The 24,995-nt window shown below is 32.7% G+C and overlaps 1 protein-coding gene across 2 annotated transcripts in view; it reads left to right on the plus strand.

The window, feature by feature from the left end:
- The window catches only part of AGPS (alkylglycerone phosphate synthase), a 142,511-nt gene that overhangs the window by 66,166 nt on the left and 51,350 nt on the right, over positions 1-24,995 (plus strand). For both annotated transcript variants that reach the window (XM_059928160.1, XM_059928161.1), the window contains 3 exons: positions 1,696-1,804; positions 13,881-14,008; positions 23,962-24,013. In XM_059928160.1, coding sequence (XP_059784143.1) covers positions 1,696-1,804; positions 13,881-14,008; positions 23,962-24,013 — 289 coding nt within the window. The remainder of the gene's footprint in view (positions 1-1,695; positions 1,805-13,880; positions 14,009-23,961; positions 24,014-24,995) is intronic.

The raw sequence follows: 24,995 nt of genomic DNA on the forward strand, positions 1-24,995 counted from the left end.
TAGCGTTTCAACATTTTCATCAATGTCTTCGTTGATAGAAATATCAAATTGTTGATGAAATATATTGGTTTTTTATAGTTAACACCCAACAGTTTAAGACTTTAAGTGTCTATATTATGAACACTTTTTAAATGTTTGCATTATCTTTTTTTTTAATTGAAGATATTTTAGAAATCACATTTTTCTTTTTGCAATTAAGATAACATAAATTCAGTTTCAGAAAAGAGAATTTGATCCTTTTGCTATTGGATTATTAAAATATTTATCAGAGTTAAGCATATTTGATAGACTACCACATTTAGTACTGCTAAAGCATGTAATTTATTTTAATCCTTTTTGGGGTTACTTAAGGGCCACAAATTGTAAGTATACATTTTAATGTACTTATTTGCATGTGTATATCTAGTTTTTAATCTAAAAAAGCATCATACTGTGTTTAATCTGCTCTTTAAACTGTTATCAATATATTAACATGTCAATGAGTATAGGTTTGCACCATTATTTTTTAAAAGTGCATATAATTCTCTTTTATTGATAATTTGTGATTTAGTAATTCCCTATTAAAGAATATTTAAATTATTTTTATTTCAAAATTATAGAAGTAAATAAAGGGAAAAATATCCTCTGTAGTAATTTTTTAGCATACCTCTTTGATCATTTTCTTTGGGTAAGTTCCTAGAGCTTGGATTGTTGGGTCAAGCATGTTTTTAGGTCCTTGGACCCTTACAGCCAAATTGCTCTATAAAAATTTTGTGCCAGTTGTCATTCTTACTAGCACTATGAGAATCTTTATTTTACTGGACCTTTTATTTATATTATGTTCCTAAAATTTTATATTTCTTTATTTGTTAGTGAATGTAAACTTTTAAAATGTCCTCATTAGCAATTTTTATCTTTTTATTTTGCGAATTCTTTATTTATGTCCTCTGCTCATTTCCTTCAACAATAGACTATTTTTATTTATCTGTCAAAAAATTATTCTGAAAATGTGTTGGGTTTTTACCTAACCATTTCTGAGTCAGATCTGAGGAATTTTTTTGATTGACCCTCTCCCTACAACGTACTTAATTTCTCACATGTGTGAGACATACCTCACACATATCTTTCTTCATCTTTTTAACTCAATCACCACATCTCCCTCTTCATCCCAATTTTGATGTGATCAAAATAAATACTTCATTCTTTTCTCTCGTTTCTACTGAGTGGGCAAAGTAGATAAGTTGAAGGTGGGGATAAGGCAAGAATAATTTTTTTCTTAGAATTCTAAGCATCTAGAATAGTGCCTAACATGAATAATAGTGCTTCATAAATATTGTTAAATAAATGAAAGAATGAACCTATTAAAATGTGATCGTTGCATATTTTTTCCATCCTTTAGTTCTTTACCACATGGACAACCCTAGACTAGCTTTGGTTTAAAGAAATGTGTTTTTCAGTTTTTAAAATGATGAATATACCTAGGCCAATAACAATCTTAGAATAATTTTTCCCTCTTTTATTTAAAGTTACATACAATTTATTTTTAGTCTAAGAACTACTAAAAGATATTAGAATTCTGAAGGGAATCACCATTTATCACTTAAACCAATATTTTAAAAATAGTGTTTTATATAAATATATATGGGTGTGTATATCCACACACACAACATTCACTGACAGATATCTAGAATTTACATCATGCATTGTATTAAACAGGTGGTTCATATAAAAATGGTAACACCTAGAGGTATAATAGAAAAAAGCTGTCAAGGACCTCGAATGTCAACAGGCCCTGATATCCATCACTTCATCATGGGATCTGAAGGTAAATATAACTGCAAATTTATTATGAAAAAATACAGGTTAGTGATTCAGTTTTGTGAAAATCTATGATATTGTGATATCAGATTTTTGAAAGAAAGACGTGTTTTATATATTTAAATAATTTTTTTTAAGTTTTATGACTTTAGTACTTCATAAAGTTTTTATTATAAGAACATCTTATTAAACTTTCTCTTGAATTTTGCTTTTTTATGTTTTCAGAGCCAGCTTAGTCCTTTTGGTGTTATTTTATTTTTCTTTTAGAGTTTTTAATCAATTTCAGGAAGAGTAGCTGTTAGGGTTTAAAATGGTTTGCTTTTACATTTATTGGTATGGTATTTTCTAATCTCTGAATTATCAGGAGGAAAGGACTAATAACATATTATCTTATTGCCTTGTGTTTCTATAATTATATCTTTTGTTATTTGCTACTTGGTTTTTGAAGAAGTGGAATTTAAAATTCTGTTGATTCACATATCTTTTAAAACTTATGTTGGTCTTTTATTTGTTCACTACTTGAGTCATCTCCTTTGCTTGGTTACTTAATGCTGGGTAGATTAGAATGTAGTTCTTCATCTTATGCAAAACATTTAATTTCTGTACCTATGAGGGGGAAAAAACCACTAACCTTCCTTCTAGTTTGCAAACTAACTGTTATGTAGGCACTGTGAATTTTATGGATAAGGTGAAGGTGGGCATATTTTTCAATTCTTAGCATGGTAGAGAGGGATAGTTATCCTTTAAATTCAGAGAAATGAAAGTGTTTCCAAGTTACCAGAGGAACTCATTACTAAGTCAGAAGGTGGTGCAAGCTGTGAAAAGATTTTCAAAACATCTAGCTATATTCATGGATAAAAGTGCACTTATGATAAACTAGGATGTTAGGGCATAAATTCTAACTTTTGATGGTAACATCAAGGAAAAAATAAATTATGTGTCTTAGTGATGTACTAGAGGTCAACTCTTAAATTGATGACCAGTGGTATAGCTTAGATATTTTTCATGATAATTAGTGACAAACCTCTGTCAAGGTGTTTCACCAATTTACTCTCTTATTCCTTTTCTGGTCAGTGTACTCTTCTGTGGACAAACAGAACTATACTTTTAATGAGAAAAATAAAATGTTAAATTCCTTTAAAATAATATAGTTCTCTAAAAAATATTATTTTGGAACTTCTTGTATTAATGCATCATCCAAGAGTTAACTGAAAGAATATAACTTTTTCCAGTCAAATGTCAAATTGAATAACAAATAGGTATTAAAACTGATAATTATTGATTTTACTATTGGTATATACATAGTTGGAGTCAACTCTGTAAATTATCTTTTCAAGTAGCTACATCAGACATTTTTTTCTCCCATCAATTAGCGTTTAAAAAATTCTGGTTGCTAGGTACTGTGCTGGCCCACTCAAGGACACAGGTAATAATTGACCATTAAAATTGAATAAGATAAATTCTATGATAGAAGTAAATGAAGGAGAAATACAGACAAAGGTCATGTTGATGGGTGCTTAGGAAGACTTCCGCAGAGGGGTTGTGCCTAAAGTGGTCCTTCAAGGATGATAATGAGAAAATAATTCTAGGCAGAGTTGAGGGAATAAGGTGGGGAGGGAGTTGCCCTACAGAGAGAACTAACTGCATATGAACAGGCTTAGAAGTGAGAAAGAGCTGTGACTGCCTCGTGAAGGTGCCAGTTTTTCAGTGTGACTGGAACTTAAGATTTAATTGTAGAGTGGAATTGACAGCAGGTCAGGGTGTGGAGTAGTAAGGGTTACAGGATGGCTGGAGAGATAATTTGGTCTTTTATCCCTTTTATAATAGTTTGAACTTTATCCAAAAGATTGGAGTACCTCCTTCAATAAGTAAATTATTGTACGAATTTAAGGAAGGCAAACTCATTATTATAATAAAGTAAGCAAAGAAATACAGGTTATTAGAAACATATGTACAAGGGTAAGTTACTATATTTAAGTGAGATTTTATTATAAATATCTATGCAAAATGCCATACTGATTTAAGAGCATGAACCTTGAAATCTTTCAGATCTGGATTTCAATCCTGGTTTTACCACTTATGTTTCTGTGACTGTGTAAATCAGGTAGTTCTCTATGCCCAATGTCCTCAGCTGTAAAATGGGGATAATAAAAGTATCTATATTCAAAAGCTTTTTGAGAGGGTCAAACAAAATTATGCTAAACAGTTTATAAGCATGTAGTAAGTACTCAACAAATGTTAAACTGTTGTGGCTGTGTATTATTTTGGCATCAGTGATCTTTATAAGTATATTTATGGTCCCTAATCCCCATTTCTGTATGTATGTGGATATAGAGTAATCTTAATATAGGCCAGGAGACAGCATGACTGAGAGAGTAAATTTATGTGAAATCATATTCTTTTATAATATGTATTTTCTCTTCTGTTTTGAACTATCTAAATAATAACCTCCTGCCTTAAATATGAATCATAAACTTTTCCTTGAGCTTTAGAACATACTTTCTTTTGTTATAGTTAAGTCATTTGATGACAACCTTGAAAGCATCACCATTATAAAAAAACCTATTTTCCCCCATCCTGCTAAGTTCCACATGTGATTAACCAAGTTAAGTTTAATGTTTTTATCTTGTTTTGTGTTATGAATTTTTCATAATGGTTATTTTGACAAGCAGGTTCCTCCCATTTTAGATGTTATAGTATCATGATCAATTAATGAAAACCGTAATAAATAAAGCATTTGAAATGTTTTATAACTTACTTGCTCTTTTATTTGAAAAATAGCTAAAAGTACATTTTTTTTTTAACTCGTTACCCACCCTTGTTTTAGCCTTTGCTCTAAAATGAAATAGATGAAAAGCTTACTATCAGTCCTTCTGTGTAGTTTTACTTCATCTTTTGGTTAAATAAAGCTCATCCTTTAGTAGATTCCTCAGGAAAGGCACATTCGTATATCCCATGAGTTCTGGAATGTTCTAAACTATTTTTCTATGACCTTGATACCTGCAGGACAGCTTGAGCGGCTTTAATATTCATGGGTCACACTTTTTTTCCTTGTTTTTTGAAAATACTATTCCACTGTTGCTTTGGTTTTGTATGTTGTTTTAAAGAAATCTAATGCCAATTCTCTTGACTTTTTGCCTGGAGGCAGTGAGGATTTTTTTTTCTTTATCATTAAAGTTTACTTTTACAACTCAGAGTTGATTGTTGTGGGTCATTTTGCTCTGGTACCCAGTGGACCCTTTCTCTGTGTATATGCTGGTCTTCTTTTATTTCTGTAAAGCTTTTCTTTGGATTGTAGTGTTAAATATTAGGGTTTTGGATTCCCTTCCCCCTGCTGTTTTGATTTTTCTTCTTCAGGGACACCAATTATACATTTGTCTGACTTTCTTTGCTTATTTTCCATTTCAACCATGATTTCTCTTTTTTTCTCAACTTCTTTATTTTATTTTCATTCTCTTGGTTATTTTCTTGCTTTTCTTCAATGCCCTGTATTAAATTTTCATTTGAATCTATTCTCTCTTCTCCTTTGGATACTTGTAACCCAGCCTTCATTTTTTTTATGTTCTGTTGTTCTATTTCTTCCCTGAGTTTGGTCATCTTTTATTTAATTTTATCTTGTTTTTTGTCCATTTATGTTTTTAGTGTTTATATTTCTAATTCAGCTATTTTTTCATATCCCCAAATGCTTGTTTGACAGTATTTAATTGAGTTTGAAATGTTGTTTTTACAGTTTACTTCAGGATCATGGTTGGTTTTGTGGGGGATACTTTTCATCAGCAGAAAAGCTATTATTTCCATTTTCTGATGTTTTGCAGTAGTTTTGTATGGATTTGGTCTGCTTTTTTCTGTTCCTGTTTATTACTTGGAAAGGGTTCCTAGTTTGAGAGTGTTCTTTTCTGTCACTTCTACCCTCTTTTGTGCTATTTGCTTTATAGATGGTGGTGTTTTTGGTGGGAGAAGCCATGGCATGTCCTGTTTCTCTTTCATTTCTATCAGATCTTTAATTTTCCTCCTAATTTTATTCTTCCCCTCCACTGCCTTGTCTCCAAGGAGTACCACACTCCTCTAATTTGATGCTTCTTTGAAGATACTTCCCTTACTTCTCCAAGGGTGTCATTTCTGGTTCCTTCCATTTTCAAACCCCTCCTCATAGCCAGGGTTATGGATTACCAAGTCTTACACAGTATTTGGAGTTTATTGTTGCACTTTTGCTTTCTGGGGTTGATTTTGTCTTTGCTTACTTTTAGTCCTCTGCTACCCTCTACTCTTTCCTAGGGAGTCTTTTAAACCCCGCCTTACTCACTTTCTGCCCTTATAAACTTGTAGCAGCTGGAAGGCTGTAGAAGGTCTGTTGGAGTTTTTTCTTTTTATCTGTACTTATGGGTAATTAGAAAGTCATAGTGTTTTCTTATCTCCTTTTAATACTAAAGTGTATGTCCTGTGTGGTTTTATTTGTTTTCCTTGTTGATTTTCATGTTTGGGGGGAGGGGGGTAGAGGGAGAGGGAGGATTCAGAATCAAATGATTACCTTTCTTCTCAGTCCTGAGGTCACCTGAACATATATTTTCAAATTATGAAAGAGTTTATGTATGTCAAGGAAATACTTGCATTTTGTATTAGCTAGTAGTTGAAGCTTTCAGTTTTCTTAAGAACACTATATTTGAAATTATAAAACAGAAAATTCTAAAATTTACAGCAACATATTTTTAATGAAACGGAAAGAAAAGTGAATGACATATAAGCCTCTATGATGTCACATTGCCATGGAGTTGTTTACAAACAATTATATAAACTGGATATAAAATATTGGTATAATGTGCATATAATCAAGTGATAAGTAATCTAAGTAGTTTTATATCACTCCACTGACATAAAGTTCCCAGAGCAAAAGAATCAATAAATATAATAAAGCCCAACGGAAGTGAGCCTTTCAATGAAGTGAATTTAGATGTAAACATTTATGATTGGATGAATTTGAATATAAGTCTGGATGGAAGAACTGCCTTGTGCCAGACTGCATTTGGGACTTGGATGGAGTTTCCTTTTACAGTGCAGACACCCCCAACCCCTAACCCCTGCTGCAGAACTCATAGCTGGATAGTTGCACAGACTTGCCTTGGTCATTTCATTAACCTTGCAACAATGCAAAGTCTGATTTTACTAATTTTTATTTTTTAACCTTACTTATAGTGTTATGGTGGGTTTTACCACTTTAGAATGCCTGCTATATGTATGAGGCAATATGGGTGTACAGAAATTTAAGGCATGGTCACTTCTTACTAGTACCTTAGAATTTGGGTGTAGAATTAGAATTTTAAGGAAAGTTTGCCAATGTTTTATACACATATATTTTAAAATAAACTTTTTGAGTAAGTAATTACATGTACAAAGTTAAAATAGGTATATAAATGTACAAAATTCAAAAGGTACAAAAGATGTATAGGGAAAAATCTGCCTTCTATCCCTGTCTTTTAGGCATCTCCCTTGCCCAGAGTAAACACTTTTGCTGGTTTATAAGCATATATGTATGTGTTTTTAAAAACACAAATGGGAGTTTACTACTCTTTGATTTATACTTAATTTTATAACACTCACTTCAAATCATCACATTTAGAACCACTTCATTCTTTTTTGGCAGCTACCTGATATTCCATTGGTATGTACTCTGTTCTATTTAAGCAGACCCTCATTGACTGGCTTTTAAATGGTTTCTAATTTTTTCTTTGGATTATATTTAGGTTATATTATATGCGGTAATTTATAGAAATATTTTCAAATGGCTTTATTTCTGAGATGTAAAGAAATATTTCAGAAAAAGTCAGGAACTTGGAGTTTAATTTTATTTATTTTTTATTTTATTTTGTTTAAAGATTCATTTTTTTTTAAAAATTTTTTCAAAATTTACTTATTTATTTTTGGCTGCATTGGTTCTTCCTTGCTGCGCGTGGGCTTTCTCTAGTTGCGATGAGTGGGGGCTACTCTTCGTTGTGGTGGGCGGGCTTCTCCTTGTGGTGGCTTCTCTTGTTGTGAAGCATGGGCTCTAGGCACACAGGCTTCAGTAGTTGTGGCACACGGGCTCAGTAGTTGTGGCTTGTGGGCTCTAGAGCACAGGCTCAGTATTTGGGGTGCACGGGCTTAGTTGGCTTCGTGGCATGTGGGATCTTCCTGGACCAGGGCTCGAATCCTTGTCCCCTGCCTTGGCAGGCAGATTCTTAACCACTGCGCCACCAGGGAAGTCCCTGGAGTTTAATTTTAAATCGAGAAATTTTCCTGTCTAAAATCAAGGCTTATACTAACCTTCTTCTCTTTTCACAGTTTTCCCACTTGAGTTTATTTATTTATTTACTTTTTTATTGGAGAAAAATTGCTTTACAGTGTTGTGTTAGTTTCTGCTCTACAATGAAGTGAATCAGCTATATGTATACATGTATCCCCTCCCTCTTGGACCTCCCTCCCACCCCCACCCCCCAACTTTCTTTTCCTTAATGAATTTCAACCTGGTGACTTTTGAGTTTAAACAAGTATTTATTAAAGTTTTCTGTAATCTGCAGAGAGATTAGAATAAATAGAAAAGATGATTCATGCCTTTAGGAGCTTATGCCTGACAAATTTCAGTTTGTTTGTAGAAACAACTTTCAGCATGAGGTGTTAACTCTAAGACTACGAGGAGCTTCGAAAAATGTTGAAAAGAGAAGAAAAAAATTACAAATAAGCTTAGGGATGGTGTCAGTATAGTGGCAGAAGAATTAGCAACTTTAAAAATTAAAGTGATACTACTTGTCTTGGTAAGAAAGAATAGGTGCAATAGATAATTCTGTGTTGGTGGATGAGAAGGCAGCATAGTCTGTCAGCCTTATGCCTCTTTCTGGCAAAGGTTCAGAGTTCTTTTAGACTCTTTCTGTAGCCTAAGATACCTGTTTCTAACAATACCCCTATTTCTAAAATGTATGGCTCATAGCTCCTTGTTTAAGAAGATAACTCTGAAGTTTCCTTTATTTTATTGAGATATAATTTACATATCCTAAAATTCACCTGTTTAAAATGTATCCCTTAGAAAGGATAGTTCCTAGGGTTATTGTTTGAGATTTTTTGTGAGCTTAAGAGGGGTCCTCCCCACTGTTCCCCCCTACCCTAGTTTTATTGAGCAATAATTGACATACATCCCTGTATAAGTTTAAGGTGTACAGCATGATGGTTTGATTTACATATATTGTGAGATGATTACCACAATGTGTTTAGTTAACATCCATCATCTCATATAGATACAATAAAAAAAAAAAATGAAAAAAAATTTCTTCTTGTGATGAGAACTCTGAGGATCTACTCTCTTAACAACTTTCTTGTATATCATACAGCAGTGTTAACAGTAGTCATCATGTTGTACATTACATCCCTGATACTTATTTATCTTATCACTGAAAGTTTGTACCTTTTGACCACCTTCCTCCCCCTACCCTCTGCCTTTGGTAACCACAAATCTGATGTCTTTTTCTGTGAGTTTGGTGTATTTTTATTGCTTGTTCATTTTTATTAGATTCCACATAAAAGTGAAATCATGTAATACTTGTCTTCCTCTATCTGACTTATTTAACTTACATAATGCCTTCAAGGTCTATCCATCTTGTCACAAATGGTGGGTGACATTTTTTCCTCATTTTTTTCCTCATTTTTTTTTATGCCTGAATAATACTTCATTGTATATATATACCACAACTTCTTTATCCATTCATTCATCGATGAACACTTAGGTTGTTTCTGTAGTTGGCTATTGTAAATAATGCTGCTATGAACATGGGGGGTGCAAATATCTTTTTGAGTTAGTGTTTTTGTTTCTTTCAGATGTATTCCCAGAAGTGGAATTGCTGGATCATATGGTAGTTCCATGTTTAATTTTTTTAGGAACCTTCATACTGTTTTCCATAGTGGCTGCACCGATTTATAATCCTACCAACAGTGCACAAGGGTTCCCTTTTCTCCATATCCATGCCAGCGTTTGTTATTTCTTATCTTTTTGATAATGGCCATTCTGGAAGGTGTGAGGTGATATCTCTTTGTGGTTTCAATTTGCCTTCCCCGAATGACTAGTGATGTTGAACATCTTTCCATGTACCTGTTGGCCATTTGTATATCTTCTTTGGAAAAATGTCTATTCAGGTCCTTTGCCTGTTTTTTTAATTGAATTATTTGTTTTTTGCTATTGAGTTGTATGAGTTCTTTATATATTTTAGATATTAACTTCTTATCAGATAAATAGTTTGCATATATTTTTTCCAATTCTGTAGGTTGTCTTTTCACTTTGTTTACGGTTTCTTTTGCTGTGCAGAAAGAATCTTTTTAGTTTGATGTAGTCCCACTTATTTGTTTTTTATTTTGTTGCTTGTGCTTTAGGTGTGATTTCCAAAAAATCATTACCAATACATATGCCAGAGAACTTTTCCCCTATGTTTTCTTCGGGGAGCTTCATGGTTTCAGATATTACATACAAGCCTTTAAACATTTGAGTTAATTTTTTTGAGTGGTGTAAGATAGGGGTCAGGTTTCATTCTTTCGCATGTCAATGTCCAGTTTTCCCAGCACCATTTATTAAAGAGACTGTGTTTTCTCCTTTGAGTACTATCAGCTCCTTTGTCAAATATTATATGACTGTATATGCTTGGGTTTATTTCTGGGCTCTTGATTCTGTTCCATTGATCTGTTTGTTTTTATTCCAGTACCATACTCTTTTAACTACTATAGCTTTAGAGTATAGCTTGAAATCAGTAAGTGTGATGCCTCCTGCTTTGTTTTTCTTTCTCAGGATTTCTTTGGCTATTTGGAGTCTTTTGTGGTTCCATATAAGTTTTAGGAGTGTTTTTTTTTTTTTTTTTTTTTCTGTAAAAAATGCCATTGGAATCTTGATGGGAATTGCATTGAGTCTATAGATGTCTTTTGGTAGTACTGACATTTTAACAATACTAAGTTTTTCAACCCATGAATGAACACAGGATACCTTTCCATTTACTTGTGTCTTCAATTTTTTTTTTTTTTCATCAGTGTCTTAGTTTTCAGAGTAGAGATCTTTTACCTCCCTGGCTAAACTTATTCCTAAGTATTTTATTGCTTTTGATGTTCTTGTAAATGGGATCAATTTCTTTATCTCTCTTTCAGAAAATTCACTGTTAATGTGTAGAAACGCTTCTGATTTTTGTATGTTAATTTTGTGTCCTGCAACTGTACTGAATTTGCTGATTAGTTTGAATAGTTTTTTGGTTGACTCTAGGGTTTTCTCTATAGTTGTTCCTCAGTATCTGCAGGGGATTGCTTCCAGAAACCCCTGCAGATACCAGAATTTGCAGATGTTTATCTCTTATGTAAAATGGCATAGTATAGCCAACCGTATATAAAATCATGTCGTCTACAAATAGAGACAGTTTTACTTCTTCCTTTCCAGTTTTTATGCCTTTTATTTTTTTCTCTTGCCTGATCGCTGTACCTAGGACTTCCAGTATCCCCAGGTTTCTACCACGCAAACAGCTGGCCTGCAATTTTGCCTATATCTCCAGTAAATTTACCTATGTCTTCCCAATTACCTTTTACCACATCCTCCACTGTTTTCAAGAGTATTCTTGAAACTTCTTGAACTTCTTGAACTTCTTCATGCTCTGTTGCAAATAATCTTCGAAAAAAAGATTGGGAGCTGTTTGATGGCAAAATCTCTGAGCTAAGGCTGTGGAGGTGGGTGTGGGGACAGTGGCATGTTTTTCTCTGAGGACACCCTTACTTTAGAAACTAAGTGCTGGGGAGAAGGAGGAAGGAAAGTAGATCTTGGTTTGCTTCTCCTGGCAAGATACCAGCCCTTTACAAGCCAGGGCAAAGGGTTGGGACCATAGACTTAGTGCGTCACTCAAAGTAGAGCCTCTGTCTCACCAATTTAGGCTGGGTGCAAGAAGTGAGCCTCTCCTCACCTCTTAGCTGCACTTGCCTAGAACTTAGTCTCAGGAAAGGTAGCTGAGGTAGAGTGTTACATGGAATAGGGTCAAAGGTTTTTCTGAAATTAAGAAAGTCTTCATGTATCTATCCAAGAGAAAGGAAAACATATATACAAACTTGTACACCTATATTTGTAGTAGTATTATTCATAGTAGCCAAAATATGGAAACCTGTGGAACTTTCAGCCTCACCCCCTGACCTCTAGGGAGGGGAGGGGAGAGGAAAGGAGAGGAGAGGAGCAGCTGGAAGTGGAATTAGTCGCCCATGATCAGTGGTTTAGTCATCATGGCTGTGTAATGAAGCCTACATAAAAATCCCTAAATTAAGAGTTTCAGAGGACTACTGGGTTGGTAACCACATGGAGGTGCTGGGAGGGTGGTGTATCTGGAGAGGGCATGGGAACTCTGCACCATTTCTCCCATACTTTGTTCTGGGCATCTCTTCTGTTTGATTGTTCCTGAGTTGTTTCCTTTTATAACAAGCTGGTAATCGAGTTTAAAAAAAAAAAAAAAAGTAGAAACCCAAATGTCCATACCATACAATAGAATAATATTCAGCAATTAAAAGGAATGAAGTACTTAGTACATGCTACAACATGGATGAACCTTGAAAACATTTAAGTGAAAGTAGTCAGTCACAAAAAGGCCACATATTGTAAGATTCTATTTATATGAAATGCTCAATAGGCAAATTCCTAGAGACAAAGTATACTGGTGTTTGTCTAGGGCTGAGGTGTGTGTGGGGAAAATGGGTATGGGATTTATTTTTGGGGGGTGATGAAAATGTTGTAAACTTAGATTGTAGTGATAGTTGCATATATCTGTAAATAGTTTAAAACCATTGAATTTTACATTTTAAATGGGTGAATTTTATGGTCTGTGAATTGTATCTCAATAAAGATGCTAAAATAAAAGAGAAAGTCTAGTCACTCTTACTATCTTTTAAAATGTACAAGACATATCTATCTTTTTATTCAAATATTAGTCAGGCCAACTTTGCAGAGCTTTTGTGATTTTACAAATCATAATAGGGTTGTATTTGCTATCTAAGTAGGAAATCATTTGTATATGTGACAAACATTGTGATATAATGTAGTTTACTCTTTGTGGACTCGTAGTTTTTAATCTTCTACAGTATTATGTATTAACATTTTATTTTAGGTATATTATAAATTTATTGGAAGCATTGATTTTTGTGATACTTTTAACTTATTTCTAGTGTTGTAATTAAGTTCTATAATTTCGGATTTCCCTTTTGTTCTTTTTTTCATGATTCTCAGAAAATTTACTTAATAGTATTAATAATAATTCATATCATTTGTACATTAGAAAGCACTGATTTTGAAAGCTTGGCTTTTTGAATACAATTATTTTTAACCATGTCTCTTCAAATATTTTAGCATAGCTATTTAGATCATGTAGTTATATTTAACTTGCATTTTTCCTCTGTGATTTGTCCTCCACTACTCCTCCATGTAATAAAGAAAAGGATATTTGTTTCATTGATGGTCCTTTTCTGCTAGCTATTTGTAACTATTTTGTCTCTGAAATATCTGTTTTCTTTTTTCTTCCAAGGGCATCTTAATATTGCCTTTGTCTTTTCTTCGTGTGAATTCTTAGGAAAAAAGGCAAAGTGTAATAGTCTCTCTAATTTCTTCTGTCAACTTAAATTCTCATAGAAAATTAGATTCTTTTTGCCCCAATAAATTGTTGTCATAGTAAAAATAGGTTCAACTATCAAAATATACTTTTGTTTGAATGCATATGAGATATAAAAACCTGTTGTTTTTCAGATTTAAATTTTAATAAGTTGTAATACTTTAAAAACTATTTAAAATTAACCTCTTTGGAGAAAGGTTACCTTAAAAATGTTTTAAAATATTTATACATAACTAAGAAAAATGTATTCCAAAAACTTTTTTTAGAAATTATAAAATTTGCTTAGATGTTTTTCTAGAAGGACTTGAGTAGCCATTATTCCCCACATAGAAGAGATTAAATAGATTTAAATATGATTAATAGAATAAATTAGTAGAATAAATAGATAAAGTAGATTTAAATATGATTTAGAAAATTGGCATGTGATATATTGGATTATTCCCCCTTCTTTTTCAGGAACTCTTGGTGTGATAACAGAAGCTACAATAAAAATCAGACCAATCCCTGAATACCAAAAGTATGGCTCAGTAGCTTTCCCTAATTTTGAACGAGGAGTAGCCTGTTTAAGAGAAATTGCAAAACAGGTAAAAACAAAAACAAAAACCCACCCATATATATTTTTAAAATTCTGCTGCATAATTGATTTTGATATGTCACATATAGTCTTCATATTTAGTTGTGTTATATTTGTGATTTTTACCCAGTTCTATATGAAAAGGTAATGTTGTAAAATCATCCCTTTAAGTTCAGTTGCTATTTCTTTGAGTAATTATACACCTATTTCTTGGTTTAAAGAATGCTGTACAATTTTAAGACAAGGTAAGGTATGTACCTGAGTTGATGGCTTCAAATGTCTCTGCCTTTTATTGAATGTTTTCTTAAGTTATTTTTGGGTAAGATATTTTGTGATTAATTGCAGTAATATTGCATTTTTCTTAAGATATTTATTGAAATTAAAATAATTGGCTGAATATCAGTGGCCCCAAAATACAGAAATTAAATATAAGTAATCAAACTTTATCAATTCTTAGAATGTGCTGCTACTAGGCCTTACTTGTTTTTTAATATTTCCTCAGCTATATGTTAAATTAAGTAATATAATATAGTGTAACATAATACAAGATATTTAGATATAAGCTAAGAAGAATTCCCACTTTCCCCTTCTTTAAAAAAAGGGATATATTGTCAAGGGTTTTAAAAAGACTAAATAATGCCAAGTAATTTTATTTCTGTGTTAGTTATGTGTATCAATGTGGGAATTCTTGGGTTTCTTTAGACATTTGGTTCATTGTTCGAATTATAATGGTTTGTGAAAAAATTCTTATTTCAACATTTCCCATCAGGGAGGAAGTCAAGGGAATATACTCCAGTCTCTCTCTTCTTGCTTTCTCCAAACTCAGAGTTCTTTAATACTTCTCATCAGCTATACCCAATTTGAATCTTGAGTGCAAGGGAGCTTTCTGATGTGACCCATATAGATCAGCTTCTGGGTATTCAGAATAGGGTGGAGGGAGGATCCGATAAGGAAAAAGAGTGTTATCTAGCAAGTACTCCGTGTTCATTGTGGTCTTTGTAAGGTACTGAGTCTTATCTTCATACCATTCCAAGAGAACCAAACCACTATTAATGTTTTAAAAAAATATAAAATGAGTAAAAAAAAATGTTATATTTACCCACATATTTACCATTTCCAGTGCTCTTTATTCCATACACTCAGTCTTGCCTTCTGAGACACTCATTCTTTCTTACAGTTTCTCACTTTTAAAAAGTCCAACTATATGATCACCTAATCTAACAGTTGAGGAGGGTAATTTTTATAATTTCCAAGTAGCTTCAGTTACTTATCATTAGAGATTTAGCCATAGGCTCCTTAATCTTGGTTGTCTTACTCCTAGGTAAAGGGAGAGTTTTAAAAGACGTATAGTCCTGGAATGAACATTCTTGAACTTGTGGCAGGTTACTTTGGTGGTGTTAACGCAGAAGTGAATGTTGTTGAAATCCTTAAGAGCTCCTAATTCACTTGAACTTTGAGGATATTATGTTACGGTTAAGGAGCTAGTATTATGCTATGTTTGCTAATATAACGAGATGGCAGTAATATTTAAAAGTAGAATTATTGAGTAAAGGAGTGGAGATAAGTTTTAGATGTAAATATTTGGGCACCGAGCGGTAAAGTTCACGTGTGTTCTGATAACTTGTTGCTAAACCCTTCCATCACTTAAAGGCCAAGGAAGTAACTTCGAATTTAAGATACCTCAGGTATTAAAAAACAAAAGAAGTACTTGAAGAGCCTTATGGTTTTGCCGGTGAATTCATTCCTAGAAGAATGGGAAACTAGGTTTTTTTGTTCTTTTTAAGAAAATAACTGTAAAGTCATCAATTAAAAATCAAAATAAAACCAAATATTTTCCATAAATAGATTATATTTTCTGATTAATTTCAAATCTTCCTTAATGATATATTTTTTTATTCTAGTGTTTTCACTTTGTATTGTAGTTCATTCTTTGTGTTAAGTATTTTATTTTTATTTACTTTTCATCTTTGTCAAGCTTGACTATATCCCCTCCAAGAAAAGCTTTATTATTAAAGATACAGTTTATATTGTCCCTCTTGTTCAAGTTTTGAATGACATGTTTTTAGTTGACCATGATTGCCTCCATTTTTTTATGGCAAAATAAACATGAATGCCAAATTAGATTTTTTTAAAAATTTATTTATTTATTTATTTTTGGCTGTGTTGGGTCTTCATTTCTGTGCAAGGGCTTTCTCTAGTTGCGACAAGTGGGGGCCACTCTTCATTGCGGTGCGCAGGCCTCTCACTATCGCGGCCTCTCTTGTTGTGGAGCACAGGCTCCAGACGCGCAGGCTCAGTAATTGTGGCTCATGGGCCTAGTTGCTCCACGGCATGTGGGATCTTCCCAAACCAGGGCTTGAACCCGTGTCCCCTGCATTGGCAGGCAGATTCTCAACCACTGCGCCACCAGGGAAGCCCCCAAATTAGATTTTTAAAATAATTATAGAATTTATAAAACTAGTCTGATTTGTATGTATTTTTAACAAAAGATCTTAATGAGTACACACTCAGTCTATGTTGGTCAAATCTGCCCCTTCACAATACCTCCACTCTGTTGAACACAGATTTAGTAGACTTGTTAAAAAGTGTTGTTATATGATCTTTGGAATAGAAGTAGACATATTTTATTCTTTCCTGAGTGCTCCATCTGCTTTTCCGCATTAAAAATACTCACATGTAAATCTGTCTTAGGTTTCATTAATGAGAAATGGTGTACAAATATGTCAAAATCCTAAATTTATAATTTCACTAAAATTGGAAATATTGAATTTAAACATAAATAGTTGGTGCAATTTGATGCAGTTTTTGTTACAATTTAATATGCTCCTGATAGAAAGTAACAGATAAGAGCTACTTGTGATAATGAAAGGCAGGTGGTAACATTTTTCTTCATCTTTGCATAAGTCAATAAAAGTTTGTTTTTTTTTAATTATTTGGATATTTACAATATGACCATAATCTAAATTCACTACACAAAACTATATTGAATATATATATCTTGGGATAAATAAAGGTGATGATTGATAGAAAGTGCCACCCTGTGGTTAAAAACCAGGTCAAAAAGAAAGCTCCTTTCTAATCTATAGCTTTAATAATTTGGTTCTCTGTAATTAGTAATAGATAATTTTTAGAGACATAAATACCATGTAACTGGAAAGCTTGCCTTACTTGAAACTGATTGAAAAGTCTAGATAGATAATATTTCATTCTCAAATGTTGCTCTTACGAATGAAACAGTTGCTAAGAATAGTTACTGGGATTTGGAAATATTCCACTGTTTGGGGAACCTGCATTTTTTACTCTTGTTATACTTCACATATAGAGGGGCATTCCCTTTCCTGGAAATGGGTAAATGTATTATGTTTAGGGACATTTATATATTAGTTTATAGAGTATACAAATCTCATGTGTCAAGAATGGTACTGTATATGCTGCCCTGCTTTATAACAGTATTCTCAAGCAGAAAAATTTAGAAAATTATCAGGTTTTGGCACCAGTCATTGTTCAATTTGTGATTTGGAATTTCATTTGATAGCAAGAAAATTAAGATCCATTAAAATAGATGGTACATGGTTTACGATTATGCCAAATTCTTGATTGAGTAATGAGTTGGCTGCTTGTAATTCCTCACTGTCATTTCATAGCACCTCCATTTTTGCACTATTTTCAGACTCAAGTTGCTTTTGGATGAGTATCTTTTGGAAAGGAGCGGACATGATTGTTCACAGATAGCTAAGTGGGCTCTGTGTATATTTTTATCACTATTCTTACTGAAGGAAATAAATAAAGCAACTTTATACTGGCAGCAGAAGGATTCTACTAAGGTCACTCATCTGATCTTTGTCCATGTGAGGAATTGTCCTCTTTCAGTACTTCACTGCCTTGTGAGGAGCTAGAAAGGAAGATTTAGTGGAAGATTAATGTGATTCTATCTCATAAGTGGCAGTCCAGTAGAATCTCCAGCTTTACTCAGTAGATGGGTAAGTGGCTTTTAAGATTTTCTCAGAGACTAGATTTCCTACTGTAGCCTCTCAAGAGGGGGGAAAATTGTGTTTTTTAATCAGAATATCAGTGTCAGATATAATATTTTATTTTTCTCTTTTATTGTTTGTTTTAAAATGGCAAGTATGTTTTTACAAGGGTTGAAGGGAACATGGAGTGTTGAAACAAGTTCAAAAGCAATTTTTAAAGTTTGGGATCTTCCCCCACCATTTGCCAATAAAAACTTAGGAGTTATGCCTTGTGGTATTGAGAGAGGACCAATTTGTTCCATTATGAGGAAACATTGACTGTCTGTATGTGTACTACAGACTGTCTGTATGTCTGTAGTACAAATTCCTCTGAAAACTGTATTTCTCAGTATCAGAACTAGGTTTTTAGAATTACAGATTAAAAGGCAGCTTTTTCTTTTGACAAGGGATGGCCCTTTCTACCTACCATCACTTTTATTTTAAACAATTTTAAACTGATAGGGTATTTTTTTCTAGTGAGTTTAGACCATAATTTCGGAAGATATACATAGTTCATGTCTGACAATTTAGACTGTTATATCTCAATTCTGAATTGTTCTGTTTTCAACTTGATTTATCCTGTAGGGGTTCAAATAAATTGAAAGGAGTTAGGTTTAGCACTTATATTGTAAAACATTTAAAGCTTATTTATATTAAGTGATAATTCTTGGAGATAATTTGTTACATATAGAAAATGGAATTGTTATTTTAAATCATTTTTTGATGTCATGTTTTTCACACTCTGAAGCAGAGAGAATAACCTAGCCAAATGTTTGGTTAATTGGATTCTTTACTGTGTGATCCAGCAAAATGTATCAAGCTTGAGGACAGTTATGAGACATGTAAACTGAAAATGTACAATTTTGACCAGGAGACGGTTTGGCATTAACTTTTGCCCCTTCCCTTAACATAAGCGGAGGGAAATATCTACCCTGTATTATGTATTTGTTTCATTCTTTAAAACAAGAGATAATTCTCTTGCTAAAAAAGTTCTTGTTTACAATGTAGATTCCTGGCTGTAAGCCAGTATATCCTTTCTAATAGGATTAACCAGTTTACCAGTAGCCTTAAATATTGCATGATTTCATCTGTGGTGTCAATTCTGATTTATTATTAGAGGAAAAACTAATTCTGTCTACATTTTAAGCTTTTATACCTAGAAATTTGTATTTAACAGAATTCTCTTCTTTTACATATGCTTTTTTTGAACTTTTAAAATTAATTTATTAATTAAATTAATATCAATTATTTTATTGTGCTTTTTATGTGGGAGAGTATGCTTTTAACTTTATATCCAACAAAGTGCAGTTGATATTATGTAAATTAAATAGACATGGTTTCTGTCTTCTAACAGTCACCAAAGATACTGCATATCATGATAAAATTTTCTGTGCTTAAATTTTTGTATAGCCGTGTACAAGGGGTTTGATATTGAAGCATTAGCTTCTGATACAGTATGTTAGTAGACTATCTCCAGAATAGTTTTAAGGCTCAGGAACTAGGGCCATTCCAGAGTCTATACTGAAAGTTTGATTTACTCCTTGAAGAAACAAACCTTTTCAATTCAAAGGTTATTCATTTTTTAACCAAGATACCAGAGATATAGGACTGCCACTCAGTGCTTATATTTTATAGTTTATCCTTATGAAGCTAGAAGAAATCATGCAGACATATGAAACATGTTAATATTGAACTTCTTTCGCCAGTAGCTAGTAAACTTAGATACTTCCTCGAACAAAGTGTCTCATCTGAAGTGCGAGTTCTGGTTTTCCCTGTGACAAGAAAGCAATATGACTTAGTTCCATAAAAACAAATTCTGCAGAAATCTTTTGATGTGTTTCTTATAGGGACTATTTTTTTTTGGAGAAAATGGTTAGATTGGGAAAGAGGTTGCTTTTTAAGTTAGTGCCGAGAATTCTACTAAGTAAATAAGACTAATTAGAGTGGTGGTTTTTTATTTTTCAGGTTATGTATTCAAGTAAATTCCTGGTTGTAGCGTCATTAAAGGGAAGAAATTGGCAGCAATTTGACTTAGTCAATCTTATACCCATGCTTTGAGGTCACTGGTTTATTTATTTCTTCTTTGCTCAGATAAAACAAAGATACTGATATTTATTTATTAGTCCATAATGAGTTTCTCATATGATTTTTTTAGACTATTTACTAAAGTATAAAGTATAAGCAGGTGACCTGAGCGATTTTAGTCAGAGTGCATTTATCATAATAAAAACAAAATCAGTTATTTCATTAACTCCACTTCAAGTAAGCAATTTTTGTTTGAGTGTTCCTTAAATACCCTGAATGTATCATTAACCCATTAAAATTTCTAGGTAAAAATATCCCCTCTCAGGTTAGTTCTGATCACATACCACCAGGGGTCACTTTATCTCAAGGACCCTTTTCCCCTTTCCTCATCTATGGAATACTCTAGCAGAGCATAATTGTATAGCATGGGATTGAATTTAGTGCTCAAATTCTCAGAATTTGTGATGTCTTTAACTTTTAAAGGAGTTATTTTGAATTTTTTTAACTTACCAAGGTAGTTTTATAGCATTAAAATATAACCTGATCTTAACTGTAAGTATAGTAACCTAGTTTGAATGTTGTTTTTTAAGAATAGTAATATTATTTTGGTTTTTTGGTTATAAGGACTCCTATTTAATTAAGTGTCATGACTTCTGATTTAAAATTCTAAGGAACTTTTCCTCCTTTGTATTTTTAGAATGATGCATAGTGATTTACAGAATATTTGCTCTAGAATCTAAAGCAATCTTGATGCTGTGCTTTGCTTATGAGAATTTACTTGTGACAATAACTGAAAAACTCCATTCACTGACTTTTTAAAAAATGTGACACTATTAAAACATGAGACTTACTAAAGCTGTTGGTTTTATTTTGATAATTTTTAAAAGTCAGTGTTGAAAATGAATTTAATATTTATAATCTAGATACAAAAAGGTTTCTATAGCTTTTAATTCTTTTTTCGATGTATTAGTATGTAATCATCAACTCTGCCTCAGTATAAATAGGAACAGTGGATGACTGACTAGTTTATGTAACTCAGCTGTCAAGTTAAAATCATGTTCAATATAATTGAATATCAGTTGCTGTATGTAGCAAGTGCCCTGAAGCAAGTTTCTCACTTATTTTTTCAACTTTTATTTGAAAATTCTAAGCATACAGAAACTTAGAAAGAATAGTACAGTGGTCACCTGTATATTCATCTTGTATATGCAAAAATTACTAACTTTTTGCTGTTTGTTTTACATATTTGTGTATTTTTCCTTGACCATTTGAAATTAAGTTGCATTATAACATTTGACTTCCAAATACTTCAGTATACATCCTCTGAAAATTAAGGTGTTCTTTTTTATAGCCACAATATCATTATCATGTCTAAGAAAATCAGTACTTTTTTCCCTGTATTTCTTTTTTTAATTAATTTTCAAATTTTTATACAATTTTTAAAGATTACTTTCCAATTATAATTACAAAATATTGGCTGTATTCCCTGTGTTGTACAATACATCCTTGAGCCTGTCTTACACCCAATAGTTTGTACCTCCCACTTCTCCACCCCTATATCCCCCCCCCACTCCAGCTGATAACCACTAGTTTGTTCTCTATATCTGTCAGTCCAGCAGTAATTTCTTAATGCCATCTAGTATTCATTCTATAATCAGTTATTCCAGTTGTCCCCAAAATGTATTTTGTGGATAGTCTTTCAAACTAAGATCTTATCAAGGCCTACATATTGTATTTTAGTTGTTTCAGAGATTGAATTCCACTAGAAATTAACTATAAATGTAATATACTTTTTTTCCATTTTCTGTTATATGTGTGCCTATGTAGGTTTTCATTAATAACACCTGCTATAGATAGATACAGGTGAAGTAGAATCTGAGTGGCAGTAAGAGATGGAATTTACAAGTTGTTGGTAGGAATTTAAAAGTTTTTTTTCTAATAATGACAGAATGGCTCTGAATTATTTCTCATATTGTACTGGTGTGCTTAAGCCCAAACATATAAATACATATGTTATATGATATTCTGTTTATTTTATGAGGAAAAGAAACTTGGTCTACTCAGGCTTTATTTGTTTTATTTGAAGTTGATGTGCCTGTTTTAATAAAAATGTTTCAGGAAAATTGATTTTCGTTTAGTATTTTGGAAACTGGTAATGTTTTTAGAAGCGTTAACCCAACTACAAAGATACCTTTATACCAAGATTTGAAAGTACTCAGGTTGTAGATTTTTTATTTTATTTTATAAATATACTTTTAATAACACTGCAAAATAGCAAGTAAGAGGGTTTTCATGTAATTTTTGTTTCAAATGTGACTTGAAAGCTCTGTGTGTGTAAGTATGTGTGTGTCTTTTGTGATTTTTAATTTTTTTATTTTTTTTGAGGCTGTGTGGCGTATTTGAAATATCGTTCATCTAGCTGTCAGGATATCTTGGTCCTAGTTCTGTCTTTACTGTTTTACAGTCATCTGACCTCAGGCATGTCTTTTAGTCTCTCTGGTTCTTACATCCTCATCTGTAAAATGGGGATAATACCAGTTCTGCTACCCCGACAAAGTTGTTTCTTATATTAAATAAAGACATATGAAAACAGCTTGTACACAATAGGATTCTATAAAATGTAAGGCAATAGGTTATTGTTAAGTATATAAATTACCTAATATTGTTCTTCAGATTTGGCAATGGCTTTTTAAAAATATAGATTGTATTATCTCACCTTTAGTATCAAAGATGAGGAAATAAATTATACAGTGTTCAAAATAAGAATCTAACCAGTCATTTTGTTGGGTAAAATAAAGTATGTATTACGAGTGGTTTTATAAAATTAAGTATTTGTTCAATTAAAAGCACATAATAGCAAAAATGTTATAACACACAGTTAAGGTATATATTTATAAGTTTTGTTCTTTTGAATGATTCTATTTTCATAAATCTCAACATTGTGTTGATAAAGATTTTATTGATAAATGTTATTCAGAAGATAAATGTTTAAAAAGTTTATGACAGTCAAAATTTTGTGGTCTGAAAGCAGCTTCTTGGTGGAAGTTTAACCATGTTAAAAAGTTGCATAGAATATAAAAATCCCATTTAGGGTAAAGCTCACTTAAATTCTTTGGAAAAACTGTAGCTAACTTAAACCTTGCTAGTGTTTGTATGGTAGTGTTGTAGCATCACAAAGTTAATTTGAATATTTGCTTTCTTCATTTTTCTTTCCTTGCAGCTTTTAGTGTGTGCCTAGATAAATATAACACAGGTGCAGTTTTAGATGTTTTAGATACATAATGTTATGCTTCAAGTTTTGTTGCTGTTTTCATACAAGTAACCTTGAAAGATCTTAGAATTCTGCACATCGTCTGATAGTTTTTCTGTTTAAAATGGATTATGAGAAGGAATGAAAAGAAAGAACAAGTCCTTATCTATGAAGACATCTCAGTTAAATTTTTAAAGTGTTTTGGCCCACAAAAATGCCACCATCATCTTCCTCATTTTAAAAGAGTATGAGCCCAGTGACACATTATAGTTCATCAGTGGCATAATGCTCTAGGCATTGATTTTAGTTTATAAGTTTTCTACTTTGTTTTAAAATAATCTACTTTGAGGCCTAATATTTCCTTTAGGTATTTCCACAGGTCTTTGCTAGGCATTAAGCAGATTTTGTTGCAGATAAATTAAAGATCTGGCAACATGTGTATGTATATATGTATTATGTACATAGATTTCTCCTCTCCAGATACTTTATAGAAGCCACTGATGTTTTATTTGTTGTCATAAAACTGTATAAAAAGTTAAGATTTTTTTTTCCTGTATGTATCCTTAGGAACTAAGCTCTTAATCTCAAATACAGAAAGATGACATTCATTTTCTACCTGTCTAGCTTCTTTACCGTATTAAATTTGTATCACTTTTTTTTTTTTTCTTTTTAAAACAGAGATGTGCTCCTGCATCTATTCGCCTCATGGACAACCAGCAATTTCAGTTTGGTAAGTAAGGAATGGTACTTTAAAAATCTGCTCACTAAGCCACAAAAACTTATGAAACACCAGTTATGTGCCAGGAAGAGTACTGAGTACAGAGCTAGAAAGATAAGTGTCATAGCTCCTGTCCTCCAGGAAGTTCTCCATCTAATGAGGACAGACAATTGTATAAATGAATGAGTGCTGGAGTGTTAGAGGTGATGTGAAAGAAGACTGCACTGGATACCCTGGTGCAGATGAAGGAGGGGTTGATCCTACTTGATTTTGCCTGAGATTGAGGCAGAGCGTGGGGAAAGGCTTCTTGAAGGAGTGATGCTTAGACAAAATCTTAAAAGGTGAATAGAAGTTTGCCTGAGACAGTCTCTTCTTTCCTACCAAATTTTTGTTCGCTTATCAGCAAAAAATATGAAATTGTAAAACCTTAATGGCATGTTTGAACTTCTTCAAATAGTTCTGTGTGGCTCAGATAGACTGTAGGGTGAAAGTGGCAACAAGAGATAAAGCTGGATGGGTGGACTAGGGCTTTGCAGGATAGATTTGGGTTTTATCTTGTCAGCAGAGGGATATCTTTGTAGAGGGAATACAGTAAATCAGCTTTATAGAACGCTCATTCTGCTAGCATTATGCAGGATGGATTAGGATGGTGCAAGCATAGAGGAGGAGTTGAAATGGTTAAAGAGACAAATACTGGGGGCCTTGTTCAAGGCAGCAGCAGTGGAGATAGAGAGTAAAGAATAGATTTTCCAAAGAACAGTTTGCCAACTGGATGTGGAAGGTTAAATAAAGGGAAGAGTTTAGGGCAACTCCTGATGTCTGATTGATTGACTGGTGGATTGAATCACAGTCTAGAAGAAGAGATGATTTTGGGGAAAAAACATTACAAATGGGTTGTGTTTAAGTTGACCATGGAATATTCAGGTGGAGAATTCAGTAACAGTTAACCATGTTTCTTTTTCTTCCTATTTTGCTTAAAGTATTAAACTTTCTG

This window comes from Balaenoptera ricei, chromosome 7 (genome assembly GCF_028023285.1).
Source record: "Balaenoptera ricei isolate mBalRic1 chromosome 7, mBalRic1.hap2, whole genome shotgun sequence".
Lineage (NCBI taxonomy): Eukaryota > Metazoa > Chordata > Mammalia > Artiodactyla > Balaenopteridae > Balaenoptera > Balaenoptera ricei.